At 38.7% G+C, this 14,491-nt stretch overlaps 1 protein-coding gene across 3 annotated transcripts in view; it reads right to left on the bottom strand.

The window, feature by feature from the left end:
• The window catches only part of LOC115214956 (carnosine N-methyltransferase), a 249,486-nt gene that overhangs the window by 132,747 nt on the left and 102,248 nt on the right, over positions 1-14,491 (bottom strand). For all 3 annotated transcript variants that reach the window (XM_029784050.2, XM_036505447.1, XM_029784052.2), the window contains exon 4: positions 7,453-7,593. In XM_029784050.2, coding sequence (XP_029639910.1) covers positions 7,453-7,593 — 141 coding nt within the window. The remainder of the gene's footprint in view (positions 1-7,452; positions 7,594-14,491) is intronic.

Raw genomic sequence — 14,491 nt, 5'->3', positions numbered from 1 at the left:
TCAAGGGGTCGGGAAATGCACATCTACTTTATTATTATTATTATTTTTTTTTTGTACATGCCTAGGGGTCAATGAGGGGTCAAGGATTCCGTGAAGGGGTTGATGGTTTAAAAGGCTTGGGGATCACTGGTTTAAACGCAACTCCTAGGCATAGGATTGGCTGTGTGGTAAGTAGCTTGCTTACCAACCACATGGTTCCAGGTTCAGTCCCACTGCGTAGCACCTTGGGCAAGTGTCTTCTACAATAGCCTCAGGCCGACCAAAGCCTTGTGAGTGGATTTGGTAGATGGAAACTGAAAGAAGCCCGTCATATGTATATATGTGTGTGTGTGTGTGTATCTGTGTGTATGTTTGTGTGTCTGTGTTTGTCCCCCCTCCAACATCGCTTGACAACCGATGCTGGTGTGTTTACGTCCCCGTAACTTGGCAGTTCGGCAAAAGAGACCAATACAATAAGTATCAGGCCTACAAAGAATAAGTCCTGGGGTTGATGTGCTCGACTAAAGGCGGTGCTCCAGCATGGCCGCAGTCAAATGACTGAAACAAGTGAAATAGAGTAATATTGAACAGCCTTCCCTTTTTTTCTTTTCTTTATTGATGGTGCAGACGTCCATGTGTGGTAAGAAGTTTGCTTTCCAACCATATGGTTCTGGGTTCAGTCCTACTACTGCATGGCACTTTAGACAAATGGCTTCTGCTATAACCATGGACCAACAGAAGCCTAGTGAGTGGATTGGGTAGTTGGGAATAGAATGATGCTCGCTGATGTGTGTGCGTGTGCATGTGTGTGTGTGTGTGTGTGTGTACATGTGTGTATGTATACAGGCATATATACATGTACATGTGCATGCATGTGGGTCCATGTGTAGGTGTGTGTGTGTGTGTGAATGTGTCACCTTGTCTTAATATCATGTGATGGTCGTAAACGAGTGTCACCACCATACAGTGTTATTCATTTCCAATATTCTGTAACAGCATTATGAAAGCAGTGGCTAACAAGAGAGCCAAATGCATTTTGGCCTCATTGGGTCTTGTCAATGACGTAAACTCAATCATAAGCATACATATATATGTAGGTATGTACATATATGTATGTATATATGCATATATTTATATATTATTATTATATATATAAGAGAGAGAGAGAGAGAGAGAGAGATTAAGAAATGGAGTTAAACGCAGGTGTTATTCAAATCTTTATACTTCCGACATATGTTTAAAAAAAAAACATCGGTATTATTCCTGAGAGAATAAAATGATGTAAAACAATGTCATCAGGGAAAAAGGAAAAACAAAACCTATCAATAAGTCATTTTAACCGAATGTGATTACTGTGTATATGATGAAGGGAACACTGGCAAGTTATTTTTTTAAAAACCGTTAATAGATTTAATGTCAAAGAGAAGGAGGAGAAAGAAAGAAATTGAAAGAAAATTAAGAGTGGAGAAATATAGTGTGATAGATGAGTGGAAAGAAAGCTTAAAGGCATGTAAATAGATATATATATATATGGAAAAACAGGGTTAACTAATTCACTAGCATTGCAAACAGCTGCCCAACTGAATAAAAGTCTGTTATATGCAACAGAAATATTCTTTTCTACTCTAAGCACAAGGCCCTAAATTTTGGGAGAGAGTTAGGATTAGATCAACACCAGTATGCAACTCGTACTTAATTTATTGACCCCAAAAGGATGAAAGGCAATGCAACAGAAATATTATTAACCCTTTTGTTACTGTATATATTTTGAGATGCTCTGTGTTTCTTTCAGTTATTTTAAATATAACAGAGAATTTAGTAAAATAACTTAGTTATCATTCAGCTAGTGTTAGGAACATAAATTGTGACTAAGGTTTGTTGGAAGATTTTAACTCAAAATTAATGGAAACACGACATTTGTACTACAGAAGTGGTTTCAGCCGGGTTGGTAACGAAAGGGTTAAATTAAAACACAGCCACATCATTGCAAAAAAAAATTTCTGTGGTTGAGTTTATTGTATACAATGTTCAGATGCGTTACAACTTGTAGGAAATGAGAAAAGGCAGAGACAAAAGGCAGCAAGAGGTCAGGCAAAGAGCAAGTAGAGTACACAGACAAGGACACAGAGAAGACATGAAGAGGAAAGAACCAGGAATAATGTTGGGAAAATCCAAGGAAGCCTGGAATTTTTTTACTATTTCAATCTATTCCGTAGCCTTCAATATTTTACATTCTTTACTTGTTTCAATCATTAGACTCTGGTCATGCTGGAGCACTACCCTGAAGAATTTTTAGTCAAATGTATCAACCCCGGTACTTACTTGTTTTTCGAAGCCTGGTACTTATTCTATCAGACCCTTTTGCCAAACTGCTAAATTATGGGGTCGTAAACACACCAACATCAGTTGTCAAATGGTGGTGAGGGAGGGATGAATGCATGCATACATACATACATATATGCACATATATGACAGGCTTCTTCAAGTTTCCATCTACCAAATCTACCCACAAGGCTTTAGTCAGTCTGAGACTGAACCTAAAACCATGTTGTTAAGAAGCTTCTTACCACAGTCACACTTGCACCTATACTCTTTTACTTGTTTCAGTCATTTGATTGTGGCCATGCTGGAGCACTGCCTTTAGTCGAGCAAATCGATTCCAGGACTTATTCTTTGTAAGCCTAGTACTTATTCTATCGATCACTTTTGCCGAACCACTAAGTTACGGTGACATAAACACACCAGCATCGGTTGTTAAGCAATGTTGGGGGAACTAACACAAACACACAAACATATACACACACACATATATACATATATACGATGGGCTTCTTTCAGTTTCCGTCAACCAAATCCACTCATAAGACTTTGGTCGACCCGAGGCTATAGTAGAAGACACTTGCCCAAGGTGCCACGCAGTTGGACTGAACCTAGAACCATGTGGTTGGTAAACAAGCTACTTACCACACAGCCACTCCTGCACCTATATTAATATTATATTTTTCACATAAACCATACATAAAAACAAACATTACCAAAAACACACTCATGCACATACACAAGAGACCTCTATAAAGTCTCCGTCTTCCAAATTCACTCACAAAGCATTGGTTAGCTTTAGCTGTTCTGGCCCTGATGTGAATTTCTTAACCAGAGCCTTGTCTGAGCCTAATGTACACTAACATAGTCTTATTAACAAGTGTCTTTGTATAATCCAATTAATCTCATCTTTAAAGTGTATATACTTATACACTCATATCATATATATTGGGTCATCTCATAAATAATGCAATTCTTTCATACTTCTTTAATCTTTCAAAAGTTTAGATTAAAAAAGTTCTTTTTTAATCTAAAATATACTCTCCTTTATTTTCTACAATGTTCTTCCATCTATCTGGTACACTTGCAAGGCCCTTTTTCCAAAATTCACTTCTTGTCTGTGATGCAAAATACTCCTCCAGTACTGTTCTGACCTAATCCACAGAATTCATATTTTTTCCGTGCAAATGATTTGGAAGACTGCAGAATAAATGATAATCAGATGGGGGCAATGTCCAGCAAATATGGAGGAGCATCGTTTCCCATTCAAACTGCTCCAGCCTTTGGAATGTCATCCTCACTGTATATTGTCAAGCATTATCCTGATGGAAGAACACCTTTCATTTTGAAACCAAAGACAGTCGTTTTTCTTGTAGTGCTGACTTAAGCTGCTCACAATAGATCTTTGTTATTGTTTGGTTTAGGTTTAAAAGTTCAAAGTCAACTAAAGCTTTCGTATCCCACCAAACAGATAACAACACCCTACATGGGTGAAGACTTTCTTTAGCCTGGAGTGCTGGTGTTTTTCCTTTCCCTACCCACTGTCTTCGGCGCTTGACATTTTTATAGAGAACCCATTTCTCGTCACCAGTCACTATTCACTCCAAAAAAGGGTCATGGTGAGATACAACAGCAAAGAAGAGCAAATGATTAGACTCAGAAAGTTTGAGATGAGCTCATTAACCCAATTTCCTAACTTTTTCAATGTCACGCAGGTGTCAATGAATGGTTGAATGACCAAATCCAAGCTTCTTTCTTAGTTCCTCAACAGTTATGATAGGATTTTGTTCCACCAGGGTTTGCAAGAAATCCTCATTAAGCTCTACAGATCTTGCAGGATGCGGCTTGTCTTCTAGGCAATAGCTTCTGGCTCGGAATTTCTGGAACCACCGTTGACTGACTTACGCTTATTGTCCGATCCCCATACACTGCATTAATATTCTTCACACTTTCTGTTGCATTATTACTTTTATTGAACTCATAAAGCAAAATATACTGAATATGCTCCTTTGTCACTTCCATTATAGCTTTGAAAAAATAACTGTTACAATCGAACTGCACTCTTCAAAACTTGCACTAAGAATAAGGACAAGTTGAAATTACTACCTGCTTTTAAAGCAAGTTGATGCAGGTAATTTATCCCATCCCACTCAGACTTTTAGTTCATTCAACTGAGAAAAACACATTATTTTATGGGATGACCCAATATTTATACACAGTAAAAAGAGGATAAATTGAAGCATGATGAAGATTAAGTTAATAATCCTTTCTACTGTAGGTACAAGAACTGGGCTCAAAATTTTGAAATGGCAAAATTGACTTTGGCAGCGTTTGAGCTCATAACGTAAAACTGGAAGAAATGCCGCTAAGCATTTGATCCTTTTGTGCCAGCTAACCCACCTTAGATGAAGTTAATAACTCTTTCGACTATAGGCACAAGGTCTGAAAATTGGGGGAGACGGCTAGTCTATTACATCAACTCTAGAATGAAAGACAAAATTGTCCTTGGCTGAATTTGAACTCAGAACGTAAAGACAGATGTAATGTCCGGCGCGATAACGATTCTGCCAGCTTGCCGCCAAAAGATAAAGCTAGTAATACAAAACGCTGAAAGTCGTAAGAGTGGCTGTGTGGTAAGTAGCTTGCTAACCAACCACATGGTTCCGGGTTCAGTCCCACTGCGTGGCATCTTGAGCAAGTGTCTTCTGCTATAGCCCCGGGCTGACCAATGCCTTGTGAGTGGATTTGGTAGACGGAAACTGAAAGAAGCCTGTCGTATATATGTATGTATATATATATATATATAATATATATATATATATATATATATATATATATATGTGTGTGTTTGTGTGTCTGTGTTTGTCCCCCTAGCATTGCTTGACAACCGATGCTGGTGTGTTTACGTCCCTGTCACTTAGCGGTTCGGCAAAAGAGACCGATAGAATAAGTACTGGGCTTACAAAGAATAAGTCCCGGGGTCGATTTGATCGACTAAAGGCGGTGCTCCAGCATGTCCGCAGTCAAATGACTGAAACAAGTAAAAGAGTAAAAGAGAGAGTAGATCTAATGCAAGTTAACTCCCTTAGACTAGTTATTACTTCCCTTGGATTAAAACCGTGGTTAATTATCTTTTTCCGACAATTTTCTTTAATGTAGTTTGTGTATCCGTGTTGCCTTATTATCAAATAAATACTACGAAATAAAAGCGGGAGTCGTTTAGAGAATATATAAAAATTCAGTAGCAAATATTTGAAATAAGAGAGTAATAACAGAAATTATAAATATGTGTATTTAAGGTATTTAAGCGAGGGCAGAAACGTGGATGAATCAGTAGTCTTAATAATAATAATGTATGGTTTATTGTTTACAGTGGTATTGTATGTATATCGTTGATTTGTGATATGGTCCCCTTGATAAGCCGCCTAACGTGTGTTTTACACCAGAAAATGCATTTGGTATAATTAACGGTATGGGATCTTTTCGGTTTGAACAGCACTTTTTAGCATAATTTCTGGGTAACTAAAAAATTTTAAACTTCGTATACTGGTAGAATGTGTTTATAAAACATCTTTTTCTCTTGGCTTTATTGAGAAAATTCTATAGTTTGTAAGATATTTGTTGTTTTTTATTTTCTTCAATTTCTGCAATTTCAACCAATCAATGACCGCCATTGAGGTAAAAAAAACATTCTGTGCCGTATGAATATGTCACTCGTTTAAGAAACAGATTGGGTTTATTTACATTTGTGAAGAAAAAAAGATACCCTTCCCCTAACCCTAACACAGATTGAAATGCAATAGATTGATACTAGGGTCATAATTATGGGTGACAATTTCATATGACACCGCTAGAAAAAACTGCCGTTCAAACCGAAAAGATCCGCAGGCGTGAGTTAATCTGTGATGAAAGAAATAAAACATGTAAATGCCGAAGATAAAATGTTATATAATGCGTTGTTGCATGTGATTAAACTAATAAAAGTGCTGCTACATAAATATATTTGGCCACATTTACATGTTTTGACACGCTACGTGGATTCAACAAAAGTACATTCATTGAAGCCTTGCTTTGAAGCTGAATACCTTCTTTTTTTTTTTTTCAAATAAGGAGCCGCATCTTCCAAATGTCTTGAAAAGCGCTGAGTCAGTGGACAGCAAAATACCACAAACTTCACCAATTGTAGTTCAGTGTTTCTTCATGCAAAGTAAATATTCAAACACACATATGAGAGGAGGGTGCTCCACAACTTTTTGCTGAATGACCCACACAAATAATTTGCTTACAGAGATCAAATATCTGTGCTGTGTATGATCTCATTCTTTCCATGAAATCGACAAATATATATGAGCCGAGAAAGCTCATATATAGATAGATATAAAACATGTCTGACAAAGTGCCATAGTTCTGAGAGAGAAGTTAGGCATAAAGGGAATTAGTTGTTGTGTGCAAGAGAGGGAGACTGCACTGGTTTGGTCATGTGATGTGGATGGATGTCGTCAGCTTCGTAAAGAAGTGCCAGTCCGTGAAAGTGGGTGGAACATGTGGAAGTGGAAGACCCAAGAAGACATGGGACGAAGTCCTGAAGAACAAGCCCAGGAAGCTGGACCTTTTAGGTGAGATGACAAAGGACTGAGATAGCTGGCCCCTGGTCATGCTCAAGAAGACCTATGCCCCACAGCAGAAATGTTAAGACCGGTCCTGCTGTTGGTGTAAAGCACCCATGTGGCACCATGTAAAAGCGTCCATGTGGTGCCACATAAAAGCCCCCAGCAGCACACTCTGTAAAGTGGATGGTGTTAGGAAGGGCATGAAGGGCATCCAGCTGCAGAAACCAGGCCAAATCAGACTGGAGTCTGGTGAAGTTCCCCAGCTTGCCAGTTCTGGTCAAACCATCCAACCCATGCCAGCATGGACAATGGACGTTAAATAATGATGATGTTGATGATGATGATGATGATGATGAAGGGTCTATGTGGGAGCTAGACTTGATATACTGCCATACATTATATGACATCACACAACCATACGTACATATGTATGAGCCAAAAATAAGAAGACAGTGATAAATATATAAGACAGGTGATGATGATGGTAGTGATGGTGGTGGTGATGAAAGATAGAAGAAAGATGATAATGATAAGAGATACTTACTTGTTCAGTACAAAGTTAGATGCAAATAACATGAATAAGCTCCATTCGTTGCCTTGACAACTGTATCCGAGCTTTGCCAGTTCATATGCCAATCTTCCAAGACCAGCACCAGGAACCAGCACAAAAACAGTAGACGGGTCACTGCAAAAAAATGGATTGTAAAAATTTGTCATTACACACTATATCATTACACATTGTCATTACATTTATTATTATACACTGTATCATTATGCACAATCATTACACTGTAATTACATATTGTCACTATCCAGTGTCATTACACATTGTATTATTGCACATCATCATACATTGTCACTACAGTATTTCTACACATTGTGTCATTACGCAGGCATTATACTATGTTATTAAAAAGACACTAGTGTCACTACATAGTCTTTACACACTGTCATTTCACTGTCATTAAACAGTCATAATACTTTTGTTGTCACACACTGTCATTACACTGGATCATTACACTGGATCATTACACAGTCACTACACTGTGTCATTACACACTGTCATTATACACCACCATTATACATTGTCACTACACTACGGCTACACCTTGTGTCATTACACAGTCATTACAAATTTTTATTACACTATTACACTTTGTTATTAGATTTGTTATTAAATTTAATTTGTTATTAAAAAGACACTACATTGTCACTATATACTGGGTCATTACAAACTGTCGTCATACACCTGTCATTACATAGTCTTTACACATTGGCATTTCACTGAGTCAGCACGCCAGATTATTACACACTATCATTTCACTGTCATTATACACAAAGATTATACTTTGATACTTTTGTTGTTACACACTGGATCATTACACTCTCATTATACACACCATTATACAATCACTACAAGTATCATTACACACTGACACCAAACTCTGTCACACTATGTTAATGATTATGTAGTGATTATAGTTTTTTTTTTAATCAACACCATTCCAGTAATTAACATTTTCTGTCCCATTTATTTCATAGTACAACAAAAATAACAATTATAAATATCAAAATAAAATGAAAATAGCAGTAATAACATGCAGGAAATTCCAAACAAATAATGGTTTCAAATTTTAGCACAAGACCAGTAATCTTAAGAAAGTGGGTAAATTGATTGCCATGGCCTCAGTACATGACTGGTACTTTACTGTATCAACTTCATAAGGATGCAACATAAAGTTAACCCTGGGAATATTTGAACCCAGAATGTAAAGAGCTGGAAAATTATTGCTAGAGAGTTAAACCAGTCGTATCCAGCCCAAATATTCTACTGGTTTATATTCAAACTGGCCAGATCCAGCCTTTCACGTCTACCCTATTATAATGCCATTCTAAAAAAAATAAAATCAATCACATCATAAAAATCCAATGTTGGATACCATTCTTGTTACTAAAATTATTTTTGAAAACTGCAATACACCTAGCTACCACTTGAGACGCACCAGTGCAGTGTGGCACATCATTTAAAAAAACCATCAAGTGCAGGGTATGATTGAGCATCTAAACCAGCCATAACCAGTCCAAATTTTTTCCCCATTTTATGATCAAAGTGGCCAGATCCAGCCTTTCACACCTACCCTACAAAGTCCTTCTAAAAATAAATAATCATATCATAAAAATCTTAAAGCTACAAGATAATACATCATTAATCCAAAATTAAAATGACTTTCAAAGAGGTCAAATTGTTGGTGGGTGTTCATATGGCAGGCGCTAGCGTAATGAAAACAGCCGAAATGTTCAGTATATCAAGAAGTACTGTCTCGATAGTAATGACAGCCTTTGAGAAAGGGCAAAAAACTTCCTTGTCAAAACAAAACTCCAGAAGAAAACCAACACTTTTAGATAGGGATGGTCGGACTCATATGTGAATTGTTAGAAAGGATCACAAAAGTACAGCTCCTAAAATTACTGCAGAGCTTAATGACTACCATGAGAACCCAGTTTCCACAAAAACTGTTTGCCGAGAGTTACAATCAGAAGACCACTATAATTATTATTATTACTTTCAAAAAGAAACATTGCAAAGCGTTTAGAGTGTAGTAAAAACCTACAGAATTGGTCCCTGGGAGCGGAGCTGAATATACAAGTAGAGACAGCCAAAAGAAGCATTTGACCCAGACTGCTAAACATGGAGGAGGATCTGTGATGATCTGGGGCGGGGGGGGGGGGGGTTATATCTTGGAAATCCACCAGCCCAATGGTTTCACTTCATGGCAGAATATCAATAACCAAGATTATTTAAGCATTTTATCTGATCAAATTCATCCTATGGTTGCGGAACTGTTTCCGGAGGGAAAGGCAGCCTTTCAGGATGATAATGCACCAATTCACACAGCTAAAATTGTTACTGAATGGCACGAGGAACATTCTAGTGAAGTTGAACACTTTATCTGGCCACCACAGTCCCCAGATCTCAATATTATTGAAGATTTATGGTGCATTTTAGAAAAACAAGTAAGGAGTCAATATCCTCCACCATCATCACTACAAGAACTGGAGACTGTTTTAACTGAAGAATGGACAAAAATTCCTTTGGAAATAATTCAAACTTTGTACGAGTCCATACCTCATAGAATTCAAGCTGTAAATACTGCCGAAGGCAGTCCTACCCTATGTTAAAATAAATTTGTTTGAAATTTTAAGGTATTCTCATTATTTTGTTCAACCCCTGTATATGTGTGTGTGTGTGTGTGTGTGTGTGTGTGTGTGTGTGTGTGTGTGTGTGTGTGTGTCTGTTTGTCCTGTCCCCCACGACCATTGCTTGACAACTGGCATGTGGGTATTTACGTCCCCGTAACTTAGCGGTTTGGCAAAACAGACAAATAGGATAAGTACTGGGCTTTAAAAAAATAAGTCCTGTGGCCCATTTGTGTGACTGAAATCCTTCACGGTGGTGCTCCAGCATGGCCGCAGTCAAATGACCGAAACGAATAGAAAATTAAAAATTACAACTAAATTGAGATCTTGATAGTCGAGGGACACCAAGCCTTTCACATTGCAATGTTATCTTCGTTTGTGTGTGTGTGTCATTGTTTAACCCTGGGCAGATCAGTCCTAACTGAGAAGACACCTAAATATCAAAAACAGGCGTTTCGGCCGTTAGCAACTCATCTGTTTTGTATATCCAGGATTACATTGTTCAATGCGTCCTTCTTGCTGTTGTGTGGAATATAGGTCATCTCAAGCGGATACGAATGGGACTTTAGACTGCCTCACCACTTGTGCATGCATGTGTGTGTGTGTGGATGGGTGGGTCTGTGTGTGAGCTTGTCTGTGCAGAATATGTGAGAAAGAATGATATATAACACAGGTGTGTATATAACACAGGTGTGTATGCATGTCTATGTACATAGAAAACAGAAGTAAAATGATCGTATATATTTTGTGTGTGTGTGTGTGCGTGTGTGTGTGTATTAAAACATAAATTAAAGTCTGGTCATATGCATATATATATATGTTCTTGTCTTTTTGTCCTCATTGAGATATTTGTCAGTTATGTTTGCGCATATGTATACACAAATGTATACATATAGGCGCGGGAGTGGCTGTGTGGTAAGTAGCTTGCTTACCAACCACACGGGTTCTGGGTTTAGCCCTAAAGCATGGCACCTTGGGCAAGTGTCTTCTACTATAGCCTCAGGCCGACCGAAGCCTTGTGAGTCGATTTGGTTGACGGAAACTGAAATGAAGCCTGTCGTATATACATATATGCATATATATATGTGTGTGTTTGTGTGTCTGTGTTTGTCCTCCCAACATCGCTAGACAACTGATGCTGGTGTGTTTACATACCCATAACTTAGCGGTTCGGCAAAAGAGACCGATAGAACAAGTACTAGGTTCACAAAGAATAAGTCCTGTGGTCAATTTGCTCGACTAAAGGCGGTGCTCCAGCATGGCCACAGTCAAATGACTGAAACAAGTAAAAGAGTAAGAGTAAAAGAGTATGGTGTGTGTGTGTATGCAGTATATATGAGAAAGAGTGATATAAAACACAGGGGTGTGTATACATGTCCAAGCACATAGAAAACGGATGTAAAATGATAATAAATATATATTATTTGTTAAAACTTTCCTTTGTCATGTTGTTGTCTTTTTGTGCTCATTACCTGATACGAGACATTTGTAAGTGACGTGTGTGTGTATTTATACACATGGTGTGTATGTATGTATGTATGTGTGTGTGTGTGTGTGTGTGTGTGTGTGCATATGGGGCAGGGAGCACATGCACGTGGTGTATGTATGGGGGAGAGTTGCAGGTAGGATGTGTGTGTGTGAATGGTGTGTATGAGGTGTGTCAGTGGGTTGAGAGAAGGTAAGAATAGAAAAAATGAAGAGAAAGAAACAAAAATTAAACAACTGAGCAAGGTAGAGAGAGAGGCAGAGAGAAGAGAGAGAGAAACAGAGAGAGTAACAGAAAGAGGAATGAAGGGATAATGAGAAAGATAGATAGAAAGATAGAGAGTAGGGTTAAGAATGAAAGGCAGGCAGAATAGAGAGAAAGAGAGAGTAAGGTAGAGACAGTGAAAAAGAAAGGTGGGGTGATGAATAAAGTAGATAGAAAGATAGACAGTAAGGTTCCTGAGGGCACGTGGCCTAGTGGTTAGGGTGTTGCCCTCAAGATCCTAATGTCATGGGTTCAATACCTGGACAAGGCAGTGCATTGTGTTTTTGAGCAAAAAAAAACACTTCATCACATGTTGCTCCATGATCTCATCAACACCTAATGTCTGGCAAACTGTGCACTGGTACAGGTAAATGTCGATTTGACAGAGGAGAGTGAACTCATGTAGGTACTGCACAGACATCTAATCACCATAAACAATTTAGGAAGGTATCATCATCGTCATCACCATCATCATCCTCATCATTTAGCATCTGCTTTCCATGCTGGCATGGGTTAGACAGCTTGGCTGGAACTGGTAAGCTGGAGAGCTGCACCAGGTTCCAGTCTGATTCTGGATGCCCTTCCTAATGCCAACCACTCCAAGTGCGTAGTGGATGCCTTTTACGTGCCACCCACACAGGTGCTTTTTACATGTCACTGTCATGGATGCCTTTTGCATGTCACCATCACAGTTGCCCTTTATGCATTCTCCCCTTCCTCCCCTCCTCGGAAATTTCCAGGAAGTAATTCCTCCCTCTCCTGGGAACTTTCCAGGAAGTAATTCCTCCTCCTCCTCCTCCTCGGAACTCTGTAGGACATAATTCATCCCCCTCTTTGGAACTTTCCAGGAGGTAATCCCCCTCCTCTGAACTTGGCAGGAAGTAATTCCTCCCCTTCCTCCCCCTCTTCGGAACTTTCCAGTAATTCCTCCTTCCACGTATCCCCATTACAAGTGCCTTTTGTGTATCACTGTCACAGGTGCCTTTTACATAACACTGCCTTTCATGAGTAACCATCACAGGTGTCTTCTATGCATCAGTGTCAAAGGTGCCTTTTACATGTCACCACCGTAAGTGTCAATGTCATGAGTCCCTTTTGCATATCACTGTCACTGTCACTTTTACCTGTCATAAGTGCCTTTTGCATGTCACCATCACAGGTGCTTTTTACGTATCACAGTCACAAGTACCTTTTACATGTCACCATCACAGATGCCTTTTACATGTAACCATCAAGGCTGCCTTTTACATGTCATGGGTGCCTTTAACGTATCACCATCACAGATGCCTTTTATGTGTCACCATAAAGGGTTCCATTTACCTGTCATAAGTACCTTTTACATGTCACTGTTATGGGTGCCTTTTATGTGTAACCATAAAGAGTGCGTGTTACATGTCACCAGCACTAACAACTATTTTTACCAGCAGTGCAGCAATGGGCAATGACCTGGTACGCATAAAAGCTGGACTCATACAATTACAACCACCAATCTATTTTATTAAAATCACCACAAAGTTTTATCGTTACAACTGCTACTAAACCATTTCATTATACACTCACTACTGAGTTGGTCATTACAGAGACTTCCAAGACATTACAGTCAACAGTGAAACGCTTCGTGACATCCATAAATTATCTGTGTCATTATAACCAAGACACATCCGCATACTACAGCTACCAGGGAGTTATTTCATTGCAATCTATTTTGAATTATGTCTTTACGGCCAACACAGTCATCTCATTTCAACTACGTACATTGTCTCATCACAATCAACACATATTTGTATCATATGAATAATATGAAGGTATTTCATTTCAGCCACAGTTGAACCATTCGATGACAGCCACTAATGAGGTTAATCATTACAACTGCTTCTTAATTGTTTTAATACATCCAGCATTGAGATGAAATTTAGCTTTGGAACCAATGATTTGCACCATTGCAACTATGACTTCACTGCATTATTACAACCACAACTAAGGCAAAGAAACTGGCAGAAATGTTAGCTTAGTGGCATTTCATCCATCTTTACATTTTGAGTTCAAATTCTGCCAAGGTCGACTTTGCTTTTCATCCTTTCAGGGTCAGTTAAATAAGTACCAGTGAAACACTGGAGATCGATGTAATCAACTCGTCCCCTCCCCCAAAATTGCTGTCCTTGTGGCAAGATTTGAAACCATGATGATGATTATTATTATTATTATTATTATTATTATTGAGTGAGAGAGCAGTGCATGCCATCAAAGTGACACTGGGGTAAAATATACGAAGCCCAGTATACCCATCATGACTACCCGTCTGATAAGGGTACACCAGGCACATGCATCACAACCATATGTGCGCGGCATGATGATCTCATATCAAAATAAACAGCACATGACCTTGCAGGTGGGGCCCAGTTAGAATTTTCTTCAGGTTGAGTAGCCCATCCTGCTCTATCATTATTATTATTATTATTATTAAGGTGGCGAGCTGGCAGAATCATTAGCACACTGGGTGAAATGCTTAGCGGTATTTCGCCTGTCTTTGCATTCTGAGTGCAAATTCTGTCAAGGCTGACTTTGCCTTTCATCCTTTGAGGCCTTGTGCTTTGAATAGAAAAGATTACAACTACAGCTAAGGCAGTGAGCTAAC

The sequence above is a fragment of the Octopus sinensis genome, linkage group LG8 (assembly GCF_006345805.1).
Source record: "Octopus sinensis linkage group LG8, ASM634580v1, whole genome shotgun sequence".
NCBI classification, from domain to species: domain Eukaryota; kingdom Metazoa; phylum Mollusca; class Cephalopoda; order Octopoda; family Octopodidae; genus Octopus; species Octopus sinensis.
This window is presented reverse-complemented; position numbering and strand designations above follow the sequence as displayed.